General features: G+C 42.0%; 1 protein-coding gene across 1 annotated transcript in view; it reads right to left on the reverse strand.

The window, feature by feature from the left end:
* fam172a (family with sequence similarity 172 member A) overlaps positions 1-19,559 on the reverse strand; it is a 476,702-nt gene that overhangs the window by 269,342 nt on the left and 187,801 nt on the right. Inside the window, exon 7 of the mRNA XM_033017286.1 lies at positions 13,978-14,196. Within this exon, the coding sequence (XP_032873177.1) occupies positions 13,978-14,196 (219 nt within the window). The remainder of the gene's footprint in view (positions 1-13,977; positions 14,197-19,559) is intronic.

Raw genomic sequence — 19,559 nt, forward strand, 5'->3', positions numbered from 1 at the left:
ACTATTGAGCAGGTCACCTCTGCATTAGAAAAGTTGGTCAGCATGTTCAGCAATTTCAATTATGTTTCCAATAAATACTCTGAAACATACATTTAATGTCTTTATTTACTGCTTAAGTACCTTAAGTACATTTTCTCACAGAGAGTGTGGAATTCTCTGCCTCAGAGGGCGGTGGAGGCAGGTTCTCTGGATGCTTTCAAGAGAGAACTAGATAGGGCTCTTAAAAATAGCGGAGTTAGGGGATATGGGGAGAAGGCAGGAATGGTGTACTGATTGGGGATAGAAACATAGAAACATAGAAAATAGGTGCAGGAGTAGGCCATTCGGCCCTTCGAGCCTGCACCGCCATTCAATATGATCATGGCTGATCATCCAACTCAGTATCCTGTACCTGCCATCTCTCCATACCCCCTGACCCCTTTAGCCACAAGGGCCACATCTAACTCCCTCTTAAATATAGCCAATGAACTGGCCTCAACTGCCTTCTGTGGCAGAGAATTCCACAGATTCACCACTCTCTGTGTGAAAAATGCTTTTCTCATCTCGGTCCTAAAAGACTTCCCCCTTATCCTTAAACTGTGACCCCTTGTTCTGGACTTCCCCAACATCGGGAACAATCTTCCTGCATCTAGCCTGTCCAACCCCTTAAGAATTTTGTAAGTTTCTATAAGATCCCCCCTCAATCTTCTAAATTCTAGCGAGTACAAGCTGAGTATATCCAGTCTTTCTTCATATGAAAGTCCTGCCATCCCAGGAAACAGTCTGGTGAACCTTCTCTGTACTCCCCCTATGGCAAGAATGTATTTCCTCAGATTAGGAGACCAAAACTGTACACAATACTCCAAATGTGGTCTCACCAAGGCCCTGTACAACTCCAGTAGAACCTCCCTGTTCCTATACTCAAATCCTTTTGCTATGAATGCTAACATACCATTCGCTTTCTTCACTGCATGCTGCACCTGCGTGCCTACTTTCAATGACAGGTGTATCATGACACCCAGATCTCGTTGCATCTCCCCTTTTCCTAATCGGCCACCATTCAGATAATAGTCTACTTTCCTGTTCTTGCCACCTAAGTGGATAACCTCACATTTATCCACATTATACTGATCAGCCATGATCACATTGAATGGCAGTGCTGGCTCGAAGGGCCAAATAGCCTACTCCTGCACCTATTGTCTATTGTCTATTATTGCTACCATGCAGCAAATCTTAGGAATATGGATACATGGTCTGATTTTCAATTGTAAATTGCACTTTGGCAGCACATGATTAAACCATGGGCTTGTTTGAGATGCGACAACAGAGATATAAAGGTTGTGTGAAGAAGCATTAACTCCGTAGCAGCTTGACATGCTAAATCTTGTCATCTAATTAGTATATCGTGCTTTGGGTTGGCTTAACTTTCCAGAGTCTTTCAATTATTCAATTTTCTCCTTTGTCAAATTTGTATGGAGTAGAAAATATAAATATTAAATATGGCCATTTCCAACATTTTCATGCACTTTATGCTGAAAATACTCACATCCCCCACATTTAAAAGTAGGAAGCAGAGCTACTTTATTACATGTTTTGTGTTTGTCTAAGTATGTGTGTCTGTGATGCTTCTGCATGCAAGATTTTTTATTGTACCTGTACCTGTACCTCGCCATACACCATGCATATAACAATAAACTCGACTTGACTTAATTACTTGTTCAAAAAATAAAAGTGCATGTGGAACTCAGCGAGTCAGGCAACATCTGTGGAGACAAATAAACAAACAAAGTTTCAATTACGGACCCATCTTTAAGACTGGAGTTCAGGGGAGATAGCTGGCAGCTGGGGTGAGTGGAAGAGTTGGAGCATGATTTGACAAGTGATAGGTGGATCCAGATACAGAGGAGTTGATTGGCAGATGAGTCAGGTTGGAGAGAGAAGGCTGGAGGTGGTAAGTGGAAAAGACAAGGGGCTGCGGATGGGTAATCGCTCAACCCCTATCCGCATTAGACATTACAGTACTTATGGGGATCTATTCACTGTGTATTCATGAAGGAGTAGGGATTGGCCCTGCAGTTAGAGTATCATTGTTTCAACTGACAGGCCAATGCTAACAGTGTATATTAGGTATGTTGTAAAACTTACCTTCAGCGGCGCTGCAGTTCTGCCGCTGCCCGAGTGCGCGACTTTGGCCCCTTTGAGAGGGGGGCGGGTTTAAAACGCGATTTTCTCTAGGCTGTTTAAATCGATGTTGTTCAGCCTACTTAGTTGCTGACGAAAAATCGCTGCGACGTTCGTTTGCTGCAGGTATTTTTAAACTAAATTGGGTTATTTAATTGTTAGAGTAGATTAAATATCATCCTCTAAAGCCGCGAACCCCGACAACGGGACGGATCTCATGTAGGGGACAACGCAAGGTAGGTTGTTTATTTTTACAATAAAAAGGGCTTCTTAAGAACCCTTTATATAAAATGTTATGTTGCGAGTAGCTGACTTGGGGGCCCATCTGAACCGGCAGTATCTTTCATGCCGACATGGGGTACAAATTCACCGCAATGGCAGCGTTCTAAACCAGCGCGTTCCACAGAATCCCATTTAATGGCTGATTTAAATGGCCATTAATTTACAGCATTTGAACACTAAATCCCTTCCATTTGGCCTATAAATTAATGTCAATGAGATTTAAAAATCATGTTTTATTGTGAATTCTTGTGTGAATGTTCTTTGGACACTTAGGCTATTTAAAAATGTTAATCTTTCCTTAAGAAATGGATAGATGTTTAGATCTAGTAATTGAATTTTGGAATTAGCTACAATTGGGTAACTAACTAATTATATGCTTTAATTTCAGGTCATCCAAGTAAGATTGTTTATTATTTGTTTCTGAATGGTTCAATCTATAATAACTGAACATTTCTTTCAGTTCTCTTAATTTTTAATAAAGTTATGGGCTTTAGACTGTCCTCGATCACAGCTTTTGTGTTAAGTTAATGGAAAATCAATAGGGAACAAGATGCTAATTTCCGAGTATGAAAATGGCCATAACCTTTTTAATACTGAAGATATGAAAGTGAATTAGGTGTCAAATTAAACTTCTTTTTATGCTTTATCTGATGGGATAAATTGCAGACTTGATTTTTTAAATCTCAAAATTTTGTAACATTGCTATGTATATGACATGTTGATATCCCACTGCTTTCATTTTCACAGAGAGACACAAGTGTTGCTTTTGTTCCAGAACTTTCAGCCATGAAGTTCTCTGAACTAACACTTGCCACTCTAATTTGCTGCAGGCATGTCCATACTTACAGGCTAATCATTACCTGTACAACTAAAGATAAATTTGCTGTTAGCTAATCTATTGCCTTCATGGGTTCGGGTCTAACTTGGTATTCCTGTGTCCTTCTGGCCTCATATGATCACAAATAGTATCATGGAATTATCTTGTGTATAGGAAGGAACTGCAGATGCTGGTTTAAACTGAAGAAGGGTCTCGACACAAAACATAATCTATTCCATTTCTCCAGAGATGCTGTCATATTCACTGAGTTACTCCAGCTTTTTGTGTCTACATGGAATGATCTCAATGGCATACTACCTCTACATATCGAATGGCTTCATCGATACAGTATGTTAAAATGCAATTGTTATGCAGGTGTCTAAAAATTAGTTTATGCCCATTTTTAGTTTTGCTTTGGAATAACAGAATAGTTCTAGAAACCCAACACTCACATGAAATTTGGTGCTTAAGAAGGAACTGCAGATGCTGGAAAATCGAAGGTAGACAAAAGTGCTGGAGAAACTCAGCGGGTGCAGCAGCATCTATGGAGCGAAGGAATTAGGCACAAAATTTGGTGTTGTGTTGAATTAATATATCCAGCGAGATGATGACATCAATTGTGCATCCTGAGGTAGCTTGGATGATTAACTAGACCAGAATCATTACTAGGATTTAGGATGGTGATGGGTTAATGGGAGCATCTTAAAGACCACGTAATGTTGAGGTACCTCAAGAAATTGTTTTTATTGGTAGTATGTTTTGGGCAAAAACAGTCAAAATAAACTCCATCTTTTAAGTATTTTAAACTGGAAGGAGTAGCAGCACCATTTAAAAAAAAAAAAGATACATAATTCCATCTTGTGCTCAGTTATCAGAACAAAAATGTAAATGGAACGTCTCATTAAAGAGGCATACATGTTATAAAGATTATCTGAAACAGGCTGTCAGTGCACAACCTTCTGGCGTCAAGCTAATCTCAGAAAATTTGGTAGTGCATTATTTCGAATCAATAACTAATTAACAAAGTACAATAGAACTTGCAATGGTTCTTAGATTCCTTGTTAAAAATGGCTTTTGGCTGAACAGGAGCAGAAAGGTCGTCTTCTTGACATCTCCGCAAGCCTTTCAACATCCTGCCACTGTCAGATTAAATTACTTTACAGCAATAATTGACGTACGTTAAAACAGAACAAGATTGTTACAGAAGGATGTCACAATTACATTGTAGTCAATTGTGATATAAATATCTTCTTCTGACCTTGCATCATATCTTCAAATTTTTTTTGGTTGACCTGAGCAGAAGATTAAGAGGAAACCTCTGCCTTGAACTTCAGAGGTCTTGTCTCAGAAGACATTCTGAGCATTAGATATTGCATGATAGATAATCACATAGGATGAGCTTAAAATAGTATTTCATATTTCAACAATGTTCAGCTAAAAAGCATAATTAATTTGTTAGTTGCCATTTCTTGCAAAAGCAAACTGAATGAAATGAAAACGCAAAGTGGTTACAATTGCTGATATTATTTTGCTTGGCAATCAGTCTTGAACTTGGTAAAATATGTAATACGTCTGAAGTTTAGTTTTGTGCACACATTTAGAACTTGTTGATTATAAATCTTTTTAAAAAACATTTTCTTGGACTTTCTAAGGCTATGATAATTTTATTGGTTCAAAAACCTTTTGAGTTTCTTCATTTGGCTAATAGACAATAGACAATAGGTGCAAGAGTAGGCCATTCGGCCCTTCGAGCCAGCACCGCCATTCAATGTGATCATGGCTGATCATCCCCAATCAGTACCCGTTCCTGCCTTCTCCCCATATCCCCTGACTCCACTATTTTTAAGAGCCCTATCTAGCTCTCTCTTGAGTATCCAGAGAACCGACCTCCACCGCCATCTAGTAGAAAATAGGTAAATTGATTAGTGTTGAAATTTTATGTTTAAATGTGTTCCGAGATTTCTGTGACAAGTGATTTTCTATCACTACACCAACCAATGGTCTGTGATCTGTAAAATAATTACATTTATAGAGATAGACAAGGTTAAAAAGTAAGGCACTCTACATAAACCATCAAAGCAGCAGTTCTGAAAATAAGTAAAGTTGGGTAAAGTAGTTAGAAGTTTATTAATGCATGTAAAGAACTGCATTAATCAATTGAACTTAATTTTCAACTTGTATGGTGTAGCTGAATACTTAGTTTGCAGGCAGTCCATGCTTCCTCATGCTCTAATTAACCCCTAAAGACCAGAATCTTTAAGGCACATTGCTCTACAAATTAGAAGGTTTTGCAGCAATTTCATGTGCTTTTTAAACTAAAACACTGGGAAAGGGATGACTTTGAGCCAAATAAATGAGAAAATAATTATCTTCTGAGACTTAGCATCTGAGTTACAGAGAAGACAAGTTTAATGAAACAAAAATATATCAGGATGCTCATCACTGGAAGCAATAGAAAATAACAAATATAATGAATAGGAACAGCAGATGCGGGTTTATACCAAAGATAGATACAAAATGCTGGAGTAACCTTGTAGGTCAGGCAGCATTTCCGGAGAAAATGGATAGGTGACGTATCTGGTCAGGACCATTTTTCAGACTCAAGAACTGAGTAGTAAAAGAAATGAGTAGAGTTAAAGTGATTACTTGACGGTTAAATCACCGTTTCTCCAAAAATATAGGATTTATTGTATATGTATTGGTAACGGAAAATAATATTACCATGCAAAAATTGTTTATTGTCATTGAAACCTCAAATGAAGCTCAAACGAAATTTGGTTTCTGCAGTCATACAACAAGAAAAGAACTAATTCACACAACCAACACAATTTACACAAACATCCATCACAGTGAATCTCCTCCTCACTGTGATGGAAGTCTTGTCTCTCCCCTGTGTTCCATTCCTCTCCCGATGTTAAAGCACCCGGCGGGCGATGGCAAGTCCCGCGGCCGTTAACATAGAAACATAGAAAATAGGTGCAGGAGTAGGCCATTCGGCCCTTCGAGCCTGCACCGCCATTCAATGTGATCATGGCTGATCATCCAACTCAGTATCCTGTACCTGCCTTCTCTCCATACCCCCTGATCCCTTTAGCCACAAGGGCCACATCTAACTCCCTCTTAAATATAGCCAATGAACTGGCCTCAACTACCTTCTGCGGGAGAGAATTCCACAGATTCACCACTCTCTGTGTGAAAAAAGTTTTCCTCATCTCGGTCCTAAAAGATTTCCCCTTTATCCTTAAACTGTGACCCCTTGTTCTGGACTTCCCCAACATCGGGAACAATCTTCCTGCATCTAGCCTGTCCAACCCCTTAAGAATTTTGTACGTTTCTATAAGATCCCCCCTCAATCTTCTAAATTCTAGCGAGTACAAACCGATTCTATGCAGTCTTTCTTCATATGAAAGTCCTGACATCCCAGGAATCAGTCTGGTGAACCTTCTCTGTACTCCCTTTATGGCAAGAATGTCTTTCCTCAGATTAGGAGACCAAAACTGTACGCAATACTCCAGGTGTGGTCTCACCAAGACCCTGTACAACTGCAGTAGAATCTCCCTGCTCCTATACTCAAATCCTTTTGCTATGAATGCTAACATACCATTCGCCTTCTTCACTGCCTGCTGCACCTGCATGCTACTTTTAATGACTGGTGTACCATGACACCCAGGTCTCGTTGCATCTCCCCCTTTCCTAATCGGCCACCATTCAGATAATAACCTACTTTCCTGTTTTTGCCACCAAAGTGGATAACCTCACATTTATCCACATTATACTGCATCTGCCATGCATTTGCCCACTCACCCAGCCTATCCAAGTCACCTTGCAGCCTCTTAGCATCCTCCTCACAGCTAACACTGCCCCCCAGCTTCGTGTCATCCGCAAACTTGGAGATGTTGCGTTCAATTCCCTCGTCCAAATCATTAATATATATCGTAAATAGCTGGGGTCCCAGAACTAAGCCTTGTGGTACCCCACTTGTGGTACCCCACTAGTGGTACCCCACTAGTCACTGCCTGCCATTAATGGGATGACAGATGGCACAATGGGCTAAGTGTTCGGCTGGCAACCGGAAGGTAGCTGGTTCGAATCCCGCTTGGAGTGCATACTGTCGTTGTGTCCTTGGGCAAGACACTTCACCCACCTTTGCCTGTGTGTGAATGTGTGTGAGTGATTGGTGGTGGTCGGAGGGGCCGTAGGCGCAGATTGGCAGCCACGCTTCCGTCAGTCTGCCCCAGGGCAGCTGTGGCTACAGAAGTAGCTTACCACCACCGAGTGTGACTGAGGAGTGAATGAATAATGCGTTGTAAAGCGCCTTGAGTATTAGAAAGGCACTATATAAATCCCATCCATTATTGTGAAAAGGACCCGTTTACTCCTACTCTTTGCTTCCTGTCTGCCAGCCAGTTCTCCATCCACATCAATACTGAACCCCCAATACCGTATGCTTTAAATTTGTATACTAATCTCTTATGTGGGACCTTGTCGAAAGCCTTCTGAAAGTCCAGATATAACACATCCACTGGTTCTCCCTTATCCACTCTACTAGTTACATCCTCGAAAAATTCTATGAGATTCGTCAGACATAATTTACCCTTCATAAATCCATGCTGACTTTGTCCAATGATTTCACCACTTTCCAAATGTGCTGCTATCCCATCTTTAATAACTGATTCTAGCAGTTTCCCCACTACCGACGTTAGACTAACTGGTCTGTAATTCCCCGTTTTCTCTCTCCCTCCCTTTTTAAAAAGTGGTGTTACATTAGCTACCCTCCAATCCTCAGGAACTACTCCAGAATCTAAAGAGTTTTGAAAAATTATTACTAATGCATCCACTATTTCTGGGGCTACTTCCTTAAGTACTCTAGGGTGCAGCCTATCTGGCCCTAGGGATTTATCGGCCTTTAATCCATTCAATTTACCTAACACCACTTCCCGGCTAACCTGGATTTCACTCAGTTCCTCCATCTCATTTGACCCCCGGTCCCCTGCTATTTCTGGCAGATTATTTATGTCTTCCTTAGTGAAGACAGAACCAAAGTAGTTATTCAATTGGTCTGCCATGTCCTTGTTCCCCATGATCAATTCACCCGTTTCTGACTGCAAGGGACCTACATTTGTTTTAACTAATCTTTTTCTCTTCACATATCTATAAAAGCTTTTGCAGTCAGTTTTTATGTTCCCTGCCAGTTTTCTTTCATAATCTATTTTCCCTTTCCTAATTAAGCCCTTTGTCCTCCTCTGCTGGTCTCTGAATTTCTCCCAGTCCTCTGGTAGGCTGCTTTTTCTGGCTAATTTGTACGCTTCATCTTTTGTTTTGATACTATCCCTGATTTCCCTTGTTATCCACGGATGCACTACCTTCCCTGATTTATTTTTTTGCCAAACTGGGATGAACAATTGTTGTAGTTCATCCATGCAGTCTTTAAATGCCTTCCATTGCATATTCACCGTCAACCCATTAAGAATCAATCGCCAGTCTATCTTGGCCAATTCACGTCTCATACCCTCAAAGTTACCTTTCTTTAAGTTCAGGACCCTTGTTTCTGAATTAACGATGTCACTCTCCATCCTAATGAAGAACTCAACCATATTATGGTCACTCTTGCCCAAGGGGCCACGCACAACAAGACTGCTAACTAACCCTTCCTCATTACTCAATACCCAGTCTAGAATAGCCTGCTCTCTCGTTGGTTCCTCTACATGTTGGTTTAGAAAACTATCCCGCATACATTCCAAGAAATCCTCTTCCTCAGCACCCTTGCCAATTTGATTCACCCAATCTATATGTAGAATGAAGTCACCCATTATAACTGTTTTACCTTTGTTGCACGCATTTCTAATTTCCTGCCATCCCCAACTCCACTACTACTGTTAGGTGGCCTGTACACAACTCCCACTAGCGTTTTCTGCCCCTTAGTGTTTTGCAGCTCTACCCATATCGATTCCACATCCTCAAAGCTAATGTCCTTCCTTTCTATTGCATTAATCTGCTCTCTAACCAGCAACGCTACCCCACCTCCTTTCCCTTTCTGTCTATCCCTCCTGAATATTGAATATCCCTGGATGTTGAGCTCCCAGCCTTGGTCACCCTGGAGCCATGTCTCCGTGATCCCAACTATATCATATTCGTTAATAGCTATCTGCACATTCAACTCATCCACCTTATTACGAATGCTCCTTGCATTGAGACACAAAGCCTTCAGGCTTGTTTTTACAACACTCTTACCCCTTATACTATTATGCTGAAAAGTGGCCCTTTTTGATTTTTGCCCTGGATTTGCCGGCCTGCCACTTTTACTTTTCACCTTGCTACCTATTGCTTCTACCCTCATTTTACACCCCTCTGTCTCTACGCTCACACATTTAAGAACCCCTTTCCCTTTAACTCCATCCTCCACTATCCCATTCGACACCCCACCCCCCTTATTCAGTTTAAAACCACCCGTGTAGCAGTGGCAAACCTGCCTGCCAGAATGCTGGTCCCACACCTGTTAAGATGCAATCCGTCCCTTTTGTACAGTTCCCCCTTACCCCAAAACAGATCCCAGTGATCTAAGAATCTAAATCCCTGCCCCATGCACCAGTTCCTCAGCCACACGTTCAGGTCCCGTATCTCCCTGTTCCTGCTCTCGCCAGCACGAGGAACTGGAAGCAAACCGGAGATAACAACCCTGGAGGTCCTGCTTTTCAGCATTTTTCCAAGCTCTCTAAAGTCACGCTGCAGAATATTCATCCCCTTCTTTCCGACATCGTTTGTGCCGACATGCACTACCACTTCCGGATGTTCACCTTCGCCCTTGAGGATTTTCTGCACTCTGTCCGTGACATCCTGGATCCTGGCACCAGGAAGGCAGCACACCATCCTCGCATCCCGTCTGTTGCCGCAGAAACCCCTGTCCGTACCTCTCACAATGGTTAAGGCCGCGCCGGGCGATGTAAGGCCCCACTCCGGGTCTTAATGTTGGAGCCCCCAGCGGGCGATGTAAGGCCCCGCTCCGGGTCTTAATGTTGGAGCCCCCGGCGGGCGATGGCGTCCCGCGGCGGCTAAAGCCGTGCCGGGTGATATAAGGCCCCGCTCCGGGTCATTTTCAACCCCGCAACTCGGTCGGGAGAAGTTGCCGTTGCGTGAGCTCTGAAAACCGGTCTCCCACCAGGGACCCGCGAGCTCCCGATGTCACCGTCCACCGGACCTGCGGCAGGAGCCTCCGAGCTCCGGAGTCGGGTCGCAGCCGCGCGTCACCACAGCTCTCCACGCTCCGAAGCTGGCCAGCCCCACGATGGTAAGTCCGCAGGCTCAGCGACTGGAAGAGATTAAAAGTTTCCCCCAACTCCCCACGGCTAAAAACAATATAAAACCACAACAAACTATACATTCAATGGGACAAAAATTTAAAAAAAGACAGGCGGACTGCAGAGGCCGCTGCAACGTTGGTCGTGCCGCCTACTGGTGTGCATAAATATGTAATAGCAGTATATTTTAAAAGCAGTGACACGATCGGTCAGTCAGCATGGATTTATGAAGGGGAAATCATGCTTGACTAATCTTCTGGAATTTTTTGAGGATGTAACAAGTAGAATGGATAAGGGAGAGCCAGTGGATGTGGTGTATCTGGACTTTCAAAAAGCCTTTGTCAAGGTTCCACACAAGAGATTAGAGTGCATAATTAGAGCACATAATATTGGGGGTAGGGTATTGACACGGATAGAGAACTGGTTGGCAGACAGGAAGCAAAGAGTAGGAATTAACGGGTCTATTTCAGAATGGCAGGCAGTGACTAGTGGGGTGCCGCAAGGCTCAGTGCTGGGACTCCCAGTTATTTACAATACCGTATTTCCCGGAAATGAAGACGCTATTTTTTACCCTAAAATAAGGCCCGAAAATTTACCTGCATCTTGGAGGCCGAAGGTTAGCTTGTTAGCCAAGAAAGATAGACCAAAAAGATGGGCCAAATCGTTTTTAAAACATGGGGAGGGGGGGGGGGGGACACACACAATGAGGACTAACACAGGGGTCGGCAACGTACGGCCCGGATTTGGCCTGTAACCCGCTCATCCGGCCCGCAGGCGAATTTTTTTTCAATGGATGTTTTCAAGAGAGAGTTAGATTTAGCTCTTAGGGCTAGGGAAAAAGCAGGAACGGGGTACTGATTTTGGGATGATCAGCCATGATCATATTGAAAGGCGGTGCTGGCTCAAAGGGCTGAATGGCCAACTTCTGCACCGATTTTCTATTTTTTAATGATTCTAATATAAATGGACAAAAAATAAACATCCTGTTTCTCTAGTCTGGTCTTTCTCATTATTTGATGTTCAAAGACTACATACAGAAATGAGTTTCAGCCATCCAAGGCAAATAACTTGAGGAATTTTCTTTTTGCAACATAATCAGTCATGAACTTTCCTAAACAAAACATCCATAATTCCAACACTTTATATGAAAAAGTACCATGGCTTGGGAACCGGCGTGGGGGAGCTGCCGAGAACAAAGAGGGACCCAGTTTAGTGGGGCCGCTGAGAAAACAAAGAGGGACCATTGGGACTACATTGAACACTTTGAGTCAGCACCCTATACGTTCCTACTGTTTGCATACTTTGTGCATAGTATGCAAAACAAAGAATTTCACTGTGACCGGTCACATGTGATAATAATAAGGTATGATAAAATATCAGTCTCAAAATGTAACACGGTAGAAAACAACTTCCTGCCTGGCACATTTGATGCCGTTAGGGATAGGTTGGTGAAATACTTCCTGTTTGAAAGTTAACATTAATTATAGAATAACATTTTGCAGTTTAGCTTTTTACCACCTTCAACATCCACAAAGAAGAACAAGAGATGTAAATAATGTAAATTCTCGAAGTACAATATCCTGAGAGATTATGTGTTTAACGTAGTATCTGATATGAACATACTCATCACTTTCTTCAACAAAGAAGGTTGGCATGTATCTGCTTCCTATCTTTTGATAGCCCCTGGTAAATGCTTCCCCACATAATAATAATAATAATGGATGGGATTTATATAGCACCTTTCTAATACTCAAGGCGCTTTACATCGCATTATTCATTCACTCCTCAGTCACACTCGGTGGTGGTAAGCTACTTCTGTAGCCACAGCTGCCCTGGGGCAGACTGACGGAAGCGTGGCTGCCAATCTGCGCCTACGGCCCCTCATACCACCACCAATCACTCACACACATTCATACACAGGCAAAGGTGGGTGAAGTGTCTTGCCCAAGGACACAACGACAGTATGCACTCCAAGCGGGATTCGAACCGGCTACCTTCCGGTTGCCAGCCGAACACTTAGCCCATTGTGCCATCTGTCGTCCCGCTATAGGACCACTATATGCTGCACGCTGTACACTTAGCAGTTACTGATTGATACTTTTGAGTCACTGTACACTTAGAATTAACCATAATTATTTCTGATGCATCCATCCGGCCGAGTAATAACACAAAGTGAATGAAATTATTGCCATTACATTGATTTATAAACTACTTGTCCCATACATAAAACTTCAATAATGCAATTACCTTTTGCATGTCCATGGGGACTTTGCCTTGCAAATATATATTTGATTTAACTTCCAGAACTCTTAAGAATTCCACAAATCTAGCGGAACCTTCCATTTTGAATGTCAGCTTTCAAATCTAGATAATCATGATTCCTGAGGTCATCTAAATATATGGAGTCACTGATTGATACTTTGAACTTGCTTAAAAAAAACTTGAATTTGTAGCAACTATAAAAGTCATTTGGATTTATATGGAAAGGAAGGGTTTACGGGGCTATGAGCCAAATGCAGGCAAATGGTACTACCCCAATATGCGAAATTGGTCATGTGGACAAGGTGGGCCGAAGAGCCTGTTTGTATGCTGTACAGCTCTATGATTCCATTGGCTTAATATGACATTTTTAATGAATTTTTAGGATTTTAAGATTTTGTAGAACATTTCTCAAATGCAATGTGAACTCTGTTCTATTAACCACCTTTTGCTATTACATCAACCTAGAAGCAATGTATAATGCATAGTATAGATGCAAGGCACCTGCTAATGTCAAAGCCTGAATAATATTGTCTCTGCCCCCTACAGAAACGGGGAACTATGGACAGGACTGTTATAACGATCTCATGCTGCTAGCATTACAAAATGTAAGGGTGCACTGAATAAGTGATGGGGTAGAGCAAGGAAAACACTTGCTCATTATAACGCACCACTACTATTCAACCATAAATATTTATCAAGATATTAATAATTTTCTCTTTGTTGTGCTACAGCTTCGCTATCATACATCTTTTAGAATTGCTGCATATTAGTTTCCTTGGACTTAGTAAAACCATGCCATTAAAAGTAGATTACATTATGAAATATCTTAGCTAAAAATTAGCTTTCAATTGCAGAAATTTATAATACAACTAATATGTATTTTTACACATGACATGAAAGTCCAATCCAGAAAATTCAGTGTACAATTTGGATTATCACTTTGTTACACCACTTCCTAACCTAAATTAAAGTTAAACTTAATTTCTTCTAAAATGTTTGAACATTTTTTGAGGTTTATTTCAAAATTAGAACTAAAGGAGATAGATAAAATGTCAGTGATGTATTGTTCTTGTTTATTCTATTATAAATATTAATTAACTAGTAAGCATAAACAAATTGATTAAAAAAATCTATTATTAATAAAAACTAACAAATACTAACCCTGATGGGAATGTGCTTTGTCTCTTTTTCCTTTTGAGGATTTCGATATTTTTCATAAATATCTCGCTGTTTCTTTGTCTCCTTCTGACTGTCATCCTTCTTCTCTTTCTTTTCCACTGGCTCATCTATGTCATTTGTAGGTGACTGCATGTGCTTCTGTGGCTGCTCCACTTCTATGTAGTTTTCATTGGTATTTAGAACTATTACTCCATATCCTTCCTGTTTTTAAATGATACAAAGGGAAAAAAATTACATTTTATAGAATTTTGCTTACACCTTTTAGGAGTGAAACAATAAAACTATTAACATCTTTTTTCATTTCATATTGAAGGGCTATGAATCTTTTACGCTGTCATAACTTTGGTGAAATATATATTATATGTGGTGTAAAATTTGGAATTTATAAAAGAAAATAAGAAACAAGGGGAGGAGTGAGCCATTTTGCCTTTTGAATGGTCATTCATGCATCAAAATCATGGCTTATATTCCATCAATGCAATGTCCTGTACTATTCCCATATTCCTTAATATCCAGAAATCTATCAATATTTCTCTAAAATTAACTCAATTCATGAGCCCCCTCAGCTCCTCCAGGATTGAGAATTCAAAACTTCACCAACATCTGCATAAATAAATTTCTCCAACTTAACTTTAAATGGACTATGCTTAATTCTGAGTCGTCCGATTCTAAACACTGCAGTCGGAAAAATATCCACTAGGCTATTAAGACCTATAAAATGTTTTAATTTTTCAAAAGATCTCCCATTCTTCTAAACTGTGGAAAAAGAGACCTCTAAGAGCCCACCCCACAGGAGGTTAGTCAACGGTTCAGTAATAAGAAATGTCACCTATTCCTTCGCTCCATAGATGCTGCCTCACCCGCTGAGTTTCTCCCGCATTTTTGTCTACCTTCGATTTTTCCAGCATCTGCAGTTCTTTCTTAAACATTTGCCTTCCTAATCACTTGTTGCAGCTGAATGTTGGCTGTCAATGTGCATAAGGATACTTAGGTGTTTTTGAGCATCTAAATTATCAATCCCTTCGTAATTAAACTAAGCTCCACTTATCCGTCTTGAGCAGCAAAATGGATAACACCTCATTATTTTCTATTTATTTATTTATTTAAAACAAATTAAAATTTGACTGTGTTTATTTTTTTTTTTTTTATTAGAAGTACAGTAAATTACAGTAATACAAATCACATATATCTTATTACAACAAATCTCATTATTTTTTATCTGCCATAATCTTGCTCACTCACTCAGCTTGTCAACTTTATTTTGAATTCCCTTTCTATTCTCCTCCCATATCACAATTTCACTTGCAAAACACATACAGCTGGAGGAGCTGAGAGAATCAGGCTGTAACTATGGAAGGAAATAGATGGTTGACGTTTCAGGTCAAAAGATCTGGACTCGAAATGTCACTCTCCGTTTCGCTCCACAGATGCTGCCTTGTCTGGAATTCCTCTTGCTGTTGGTTTTTCGCTCGTGTTTCCAGCATCTGCAGTTAGTTGTGTCTTCACTAATTCACTTAGTTTTGTGTCAGCAAATACAAAACCATGACCTAAAGATATGTCATCCTAATTGATAATATCTGGGGACAAGCACTAGTCCCTAGAGTACCGGGAGGAGGTGGCTGATCTAGCACTCTGGTGCCAGGACAACAGCCTCCTCTTGAACATCAACAAAACTAAGGAGCTGATCGTGGACTTTAGGAGGGCACATCATCCGAGGATGTACACACCATTGAGGATAAATGGGGATACTGTGGATAGGATGAGCTGTTTCAAATATCTGGGAGTCCACATCTCTGAGGATATGACATGGACATCACACGCCGCAGCACTCGTGAGTAAGGCAAGGCAGCGCCTTTACCACCTCAGGCAATTGAGGAAATTCAGAGTGTCTCCGAGGATCCTCCAGTGCTTCTACTCAGTGGCTGTGGAAAGCATCTTGTCCGGAAATATTACCACCTGGTTTGGGAATTGCTCTGCCCAGGACAAGAAGGCTCTGCAGAGAGTAGTGCGTTTGGCTGAACGCACTATGGGAACTTCACTCGCCCCCCTGCAGGAACTATACATCAGGAGGTGCAACTCCAGAGCCAATAAAATCATGGGAGACCCCTTCCACCCCTGCAACGGACTGTTCCAGCTGCTACGGTCAGGCAAACGCCTCCATTGCCATGCTGTGAGAACGGAGAGGTTGAGAAGGAGTTTCTTCCCAGAGGCCATTCGGACTGTAAATTCCTATCTCACCAGGGACTAACTTTACTGAACGTTTTTCCTTCCGCCCACAATCTATATTACTAAATCTCTGATCTTGACCGCTTTTGGCCTACTGTGCTGCGATTTCCGAGAGAACGCAGCCACCTACGGCCGTCATCTTTGGCCACCTCGCTCAGAGCCCTCCTCCGCCGTACGAGTGCAGAGGATTTTTCCCGTTGATGAAAAATGAAAGAGCTATTAATGTTTCTAAAAAATTCCCCATTCTCTCTGCTGCCCCCACTGGCGGCAGGGGGAGGGACTATAAAACCCGGAAGTGTCGTGCCTCACTCAGTCTCTGCCGGACCCAGGAAGCGAAAGGGTCACGGCTCTCTGAGCTGCGGATCTACTCCACGGTGAGTCCCCTCGATGTGGTTTTCCCTGAACTGATGTGTATTTTGTTGGCTTGCTTGCAATGTGTTTTGTCCCGCAATTGCTTGGCATTTTTAAACTTGCTTTCAGTGAACTGATGTGTATTTTGTCGGCTTGCTTGCAACGTGTTTTGTCCCGCAATTGCTTGGCGTTTTTAAACTTGGTTTCAACAAATTGATATGTATTTTGTCGGCTTGCTTGCAACGTGTTTTGTCCCGCAATTGCTTGGCGTTTTTAAACTTGGTTTCAGCGAATTGATATGCATTTTGTCGGCTTGCTTGCAACGTGTTTTGTCCCGCAATTGCTTGGCGTTTTTAAAGGGCTGTTTTTGGATGGATAAAGTGAATAAACATTTTTATTAGATCAGAACTGTGTTTAATTTTAAAATTGACGCTCATTCTGTGATTTTGGCTGGGTTGCAAGATGGCGTCGGTGACGTCATTTCCGGTTAGTGGCAAGATGGCGTCGATGACGTCATTTCCGGTCGGTGACAAGATGGCACTGACTGCAGAAGACACAGAGTGCAGGCGCTGCTGAATAATTCATGACTTTCTGCTCTGCCTATGGTAAGTGTGTTTGTTAGATGTTATTTAAAAGCAGCATTTTGTTTCAGCAACAGCCTCCACAGCAGGCTTTAAAGATTCATTTTACACACTGTATATTCAACACGTTCTGAAGTTACTTGGCATTTTAGTAGTGTGTGTGTGTGTTAATTTATTATTTCGTAGTTCAGAGCTTATTTGTTATGTTTAATAGCGTGGTGGCTGTCAGGAAGAAGCTGTTCCTCAATGTAGATTTTACAGTTTTCAGTTTACAAAAGTCGGACGTGACTCCAGAAGTCGGGCATCAGTCAGTCCACAAGCCGTGAGAGTCCGTCAGTCCAAAGGCCATGACTTAATCCCAAGGCAGTGAGGGAGTCCAGAGGTCATGAGTAACTCGCTCACCGCCCCCCCCCCCTCTACTGACATCCCCCACCTTAAGACGCTGGCTATAGGATGCGCCCCCTACTGAAGCCGCCCACATCCCCTGCATGAGGACACCCCCCCCCTTTCTCATCAGCTCACGAGAACCCCTGCCTGAAGCTGTGCCCCTCCCTTGGCTGCATGGCGTTTACCACCCCCCACCCCACCCTGACAGCCCCCGCCTCAAAAAATGTTTTGCACAAATTCTTCAGTGTTCATTAGCAACTGAAATTGTCTTTAGGCTGCTTTTTCGACATCATGTCAGGAAAAGTTAGAGGTCAAGGTGATGTGGCTATTGCTATAGCATCCTCTGGGTAGCAGTTACGTTAATGCCTGGTGGAAGAACTGCACGTTCCCGATTCAAGATACCCATCCAAGTGGCCGAGGATACATTCTGCAACACCAAGAAGAACTATAAGACGGCACATTTCATGAGGCAAGTGAAAGTCATTGTTTGGGATGAATGTCCAATGATTAGGAGAGAAAGCTTTGAAGTGGTGGACAGAACTCTTCAAGATGTCTTCAGCAACACTAAGCCTTTTGGTTTAAAGATGAAGGGAAATGTCAAAGGTTTCCTGAAGGATGGAACATCGACCAAGAATATTGTCATTAAAAGCGTGCTTCGTTGAATGATGACTTCTGAGATAAGTTCTCAGATTTTCTTTCTTAAAATTTGACTGCTGACTTTCTCTATATTAAAATTGTCTCTTTTTATCAACAGGAAATAGTCATCAAAAGGCAGTGAGCAGCAGAACACAACAAGAGACACACCAAGAAAGAACTTAATAATTCTCATCTTCAACATTTAAATTGTTCTTATATTTTAAGAGTCATTCACATTTTAAACTTTAATAAATCCTTTTTGCACTTTTGATGCCTGTGTGTTCTTCATCACAATGGGAACCTAATAGGCAGGAATGGCTGCTCTGTGGGAGAGCCACTAAGAGTGCATGGGGGGAGGTTGTGGGGAGATGCACTGAATGTGAAAGTGGGTGGGAGGGGAATGGCTTGGAGCAGAGTGGGGGGGGGGGGTTAAGGTAGGTGGGGTGACTGAGTGAACTGCCAGCGTACCAGGCGTGAGTCACTGCACTGCCAGCCCACGAGCCATGAGTAAGTGAACTGCCAGCCCACGAGCCGTGAGTAAGTGAACTGCCAGCCCACCAGCCGTAAGTGACTGAACTGCCAGCCCAATAGTCCATTCAGTCCATCCTCTTCCCCTTCTCTCTTACAGTCTGTCACCTGTTTTGGGCAGAATTTCTGGCAGTTTCTCAGCCGCCAGCCTGCCAGGTCCGAGTGATTGTACTGCAAGGCATCAGTGACTGAGCTGCCAGCCCTCAGTGACAGAGCTGACAACCCAAAAATTCATTCGGCCCATAAACTCCATACTAGCCCTCTGGAAACCAGTACCTCCGGCCCACAACACTCATACTAGCGCAACAGAAAGTGCCCCCCTGGCCAGCAATATTGGAATTGGTGGAGAGGTGGAATATTGCATTGGGTGTCCAGCCCTCCCGTGAGATGCTGGGACCCAATGGGTCCCACTTAGTCTTATTTAATATGAATAAGAATATGTGATTGTGTTTATAGTTTGTTTGGTTGTTTGTTTGTTTGTCTTTTTGCACAAAGTCCGCGAGCATTGCCACTTTTCATTTCACTGCACATCTCGTATGTGTATGTGTATGTGACGAATAAACTTGACTTGACTTGACTTGACTCCATTAGTCTCAAACTACTACCCTGAGAAGGACCCGGTTATTCCCACACTGCTTTCTTTCTGATAACCATGTCAGTATAGTACACCTGATTCTATATTTGTTGGCCTCCTAAGATAGGCCTCATTAAAAGTCTTATGAAAGTTCAAAAATGCCGCATTCATAGTTTCTCCTTTTCTGCTTTACTGGTCACATCCTCAAAAAACTCAGTACATCAATAAAACAGGATTTTCTTTATATTAATCCATGCTGACTTTGTTCGTACCTATTCTCC

Source organism: Amblyraja radiata, chromosome 3 (assembly GCF_010909765.2).
Source record: "Amblyraja radiata isolate CabotCenter1 chromosome 3, sAmbRad1.1.pri, whole genome shotgun sequence".
Lineage (NCBI taxonomy): Eukaryota > Metazoa > Chordata > Chondrichthyes > Rajiformes > Rajidae > Amblyraja > Amblyraja radiata.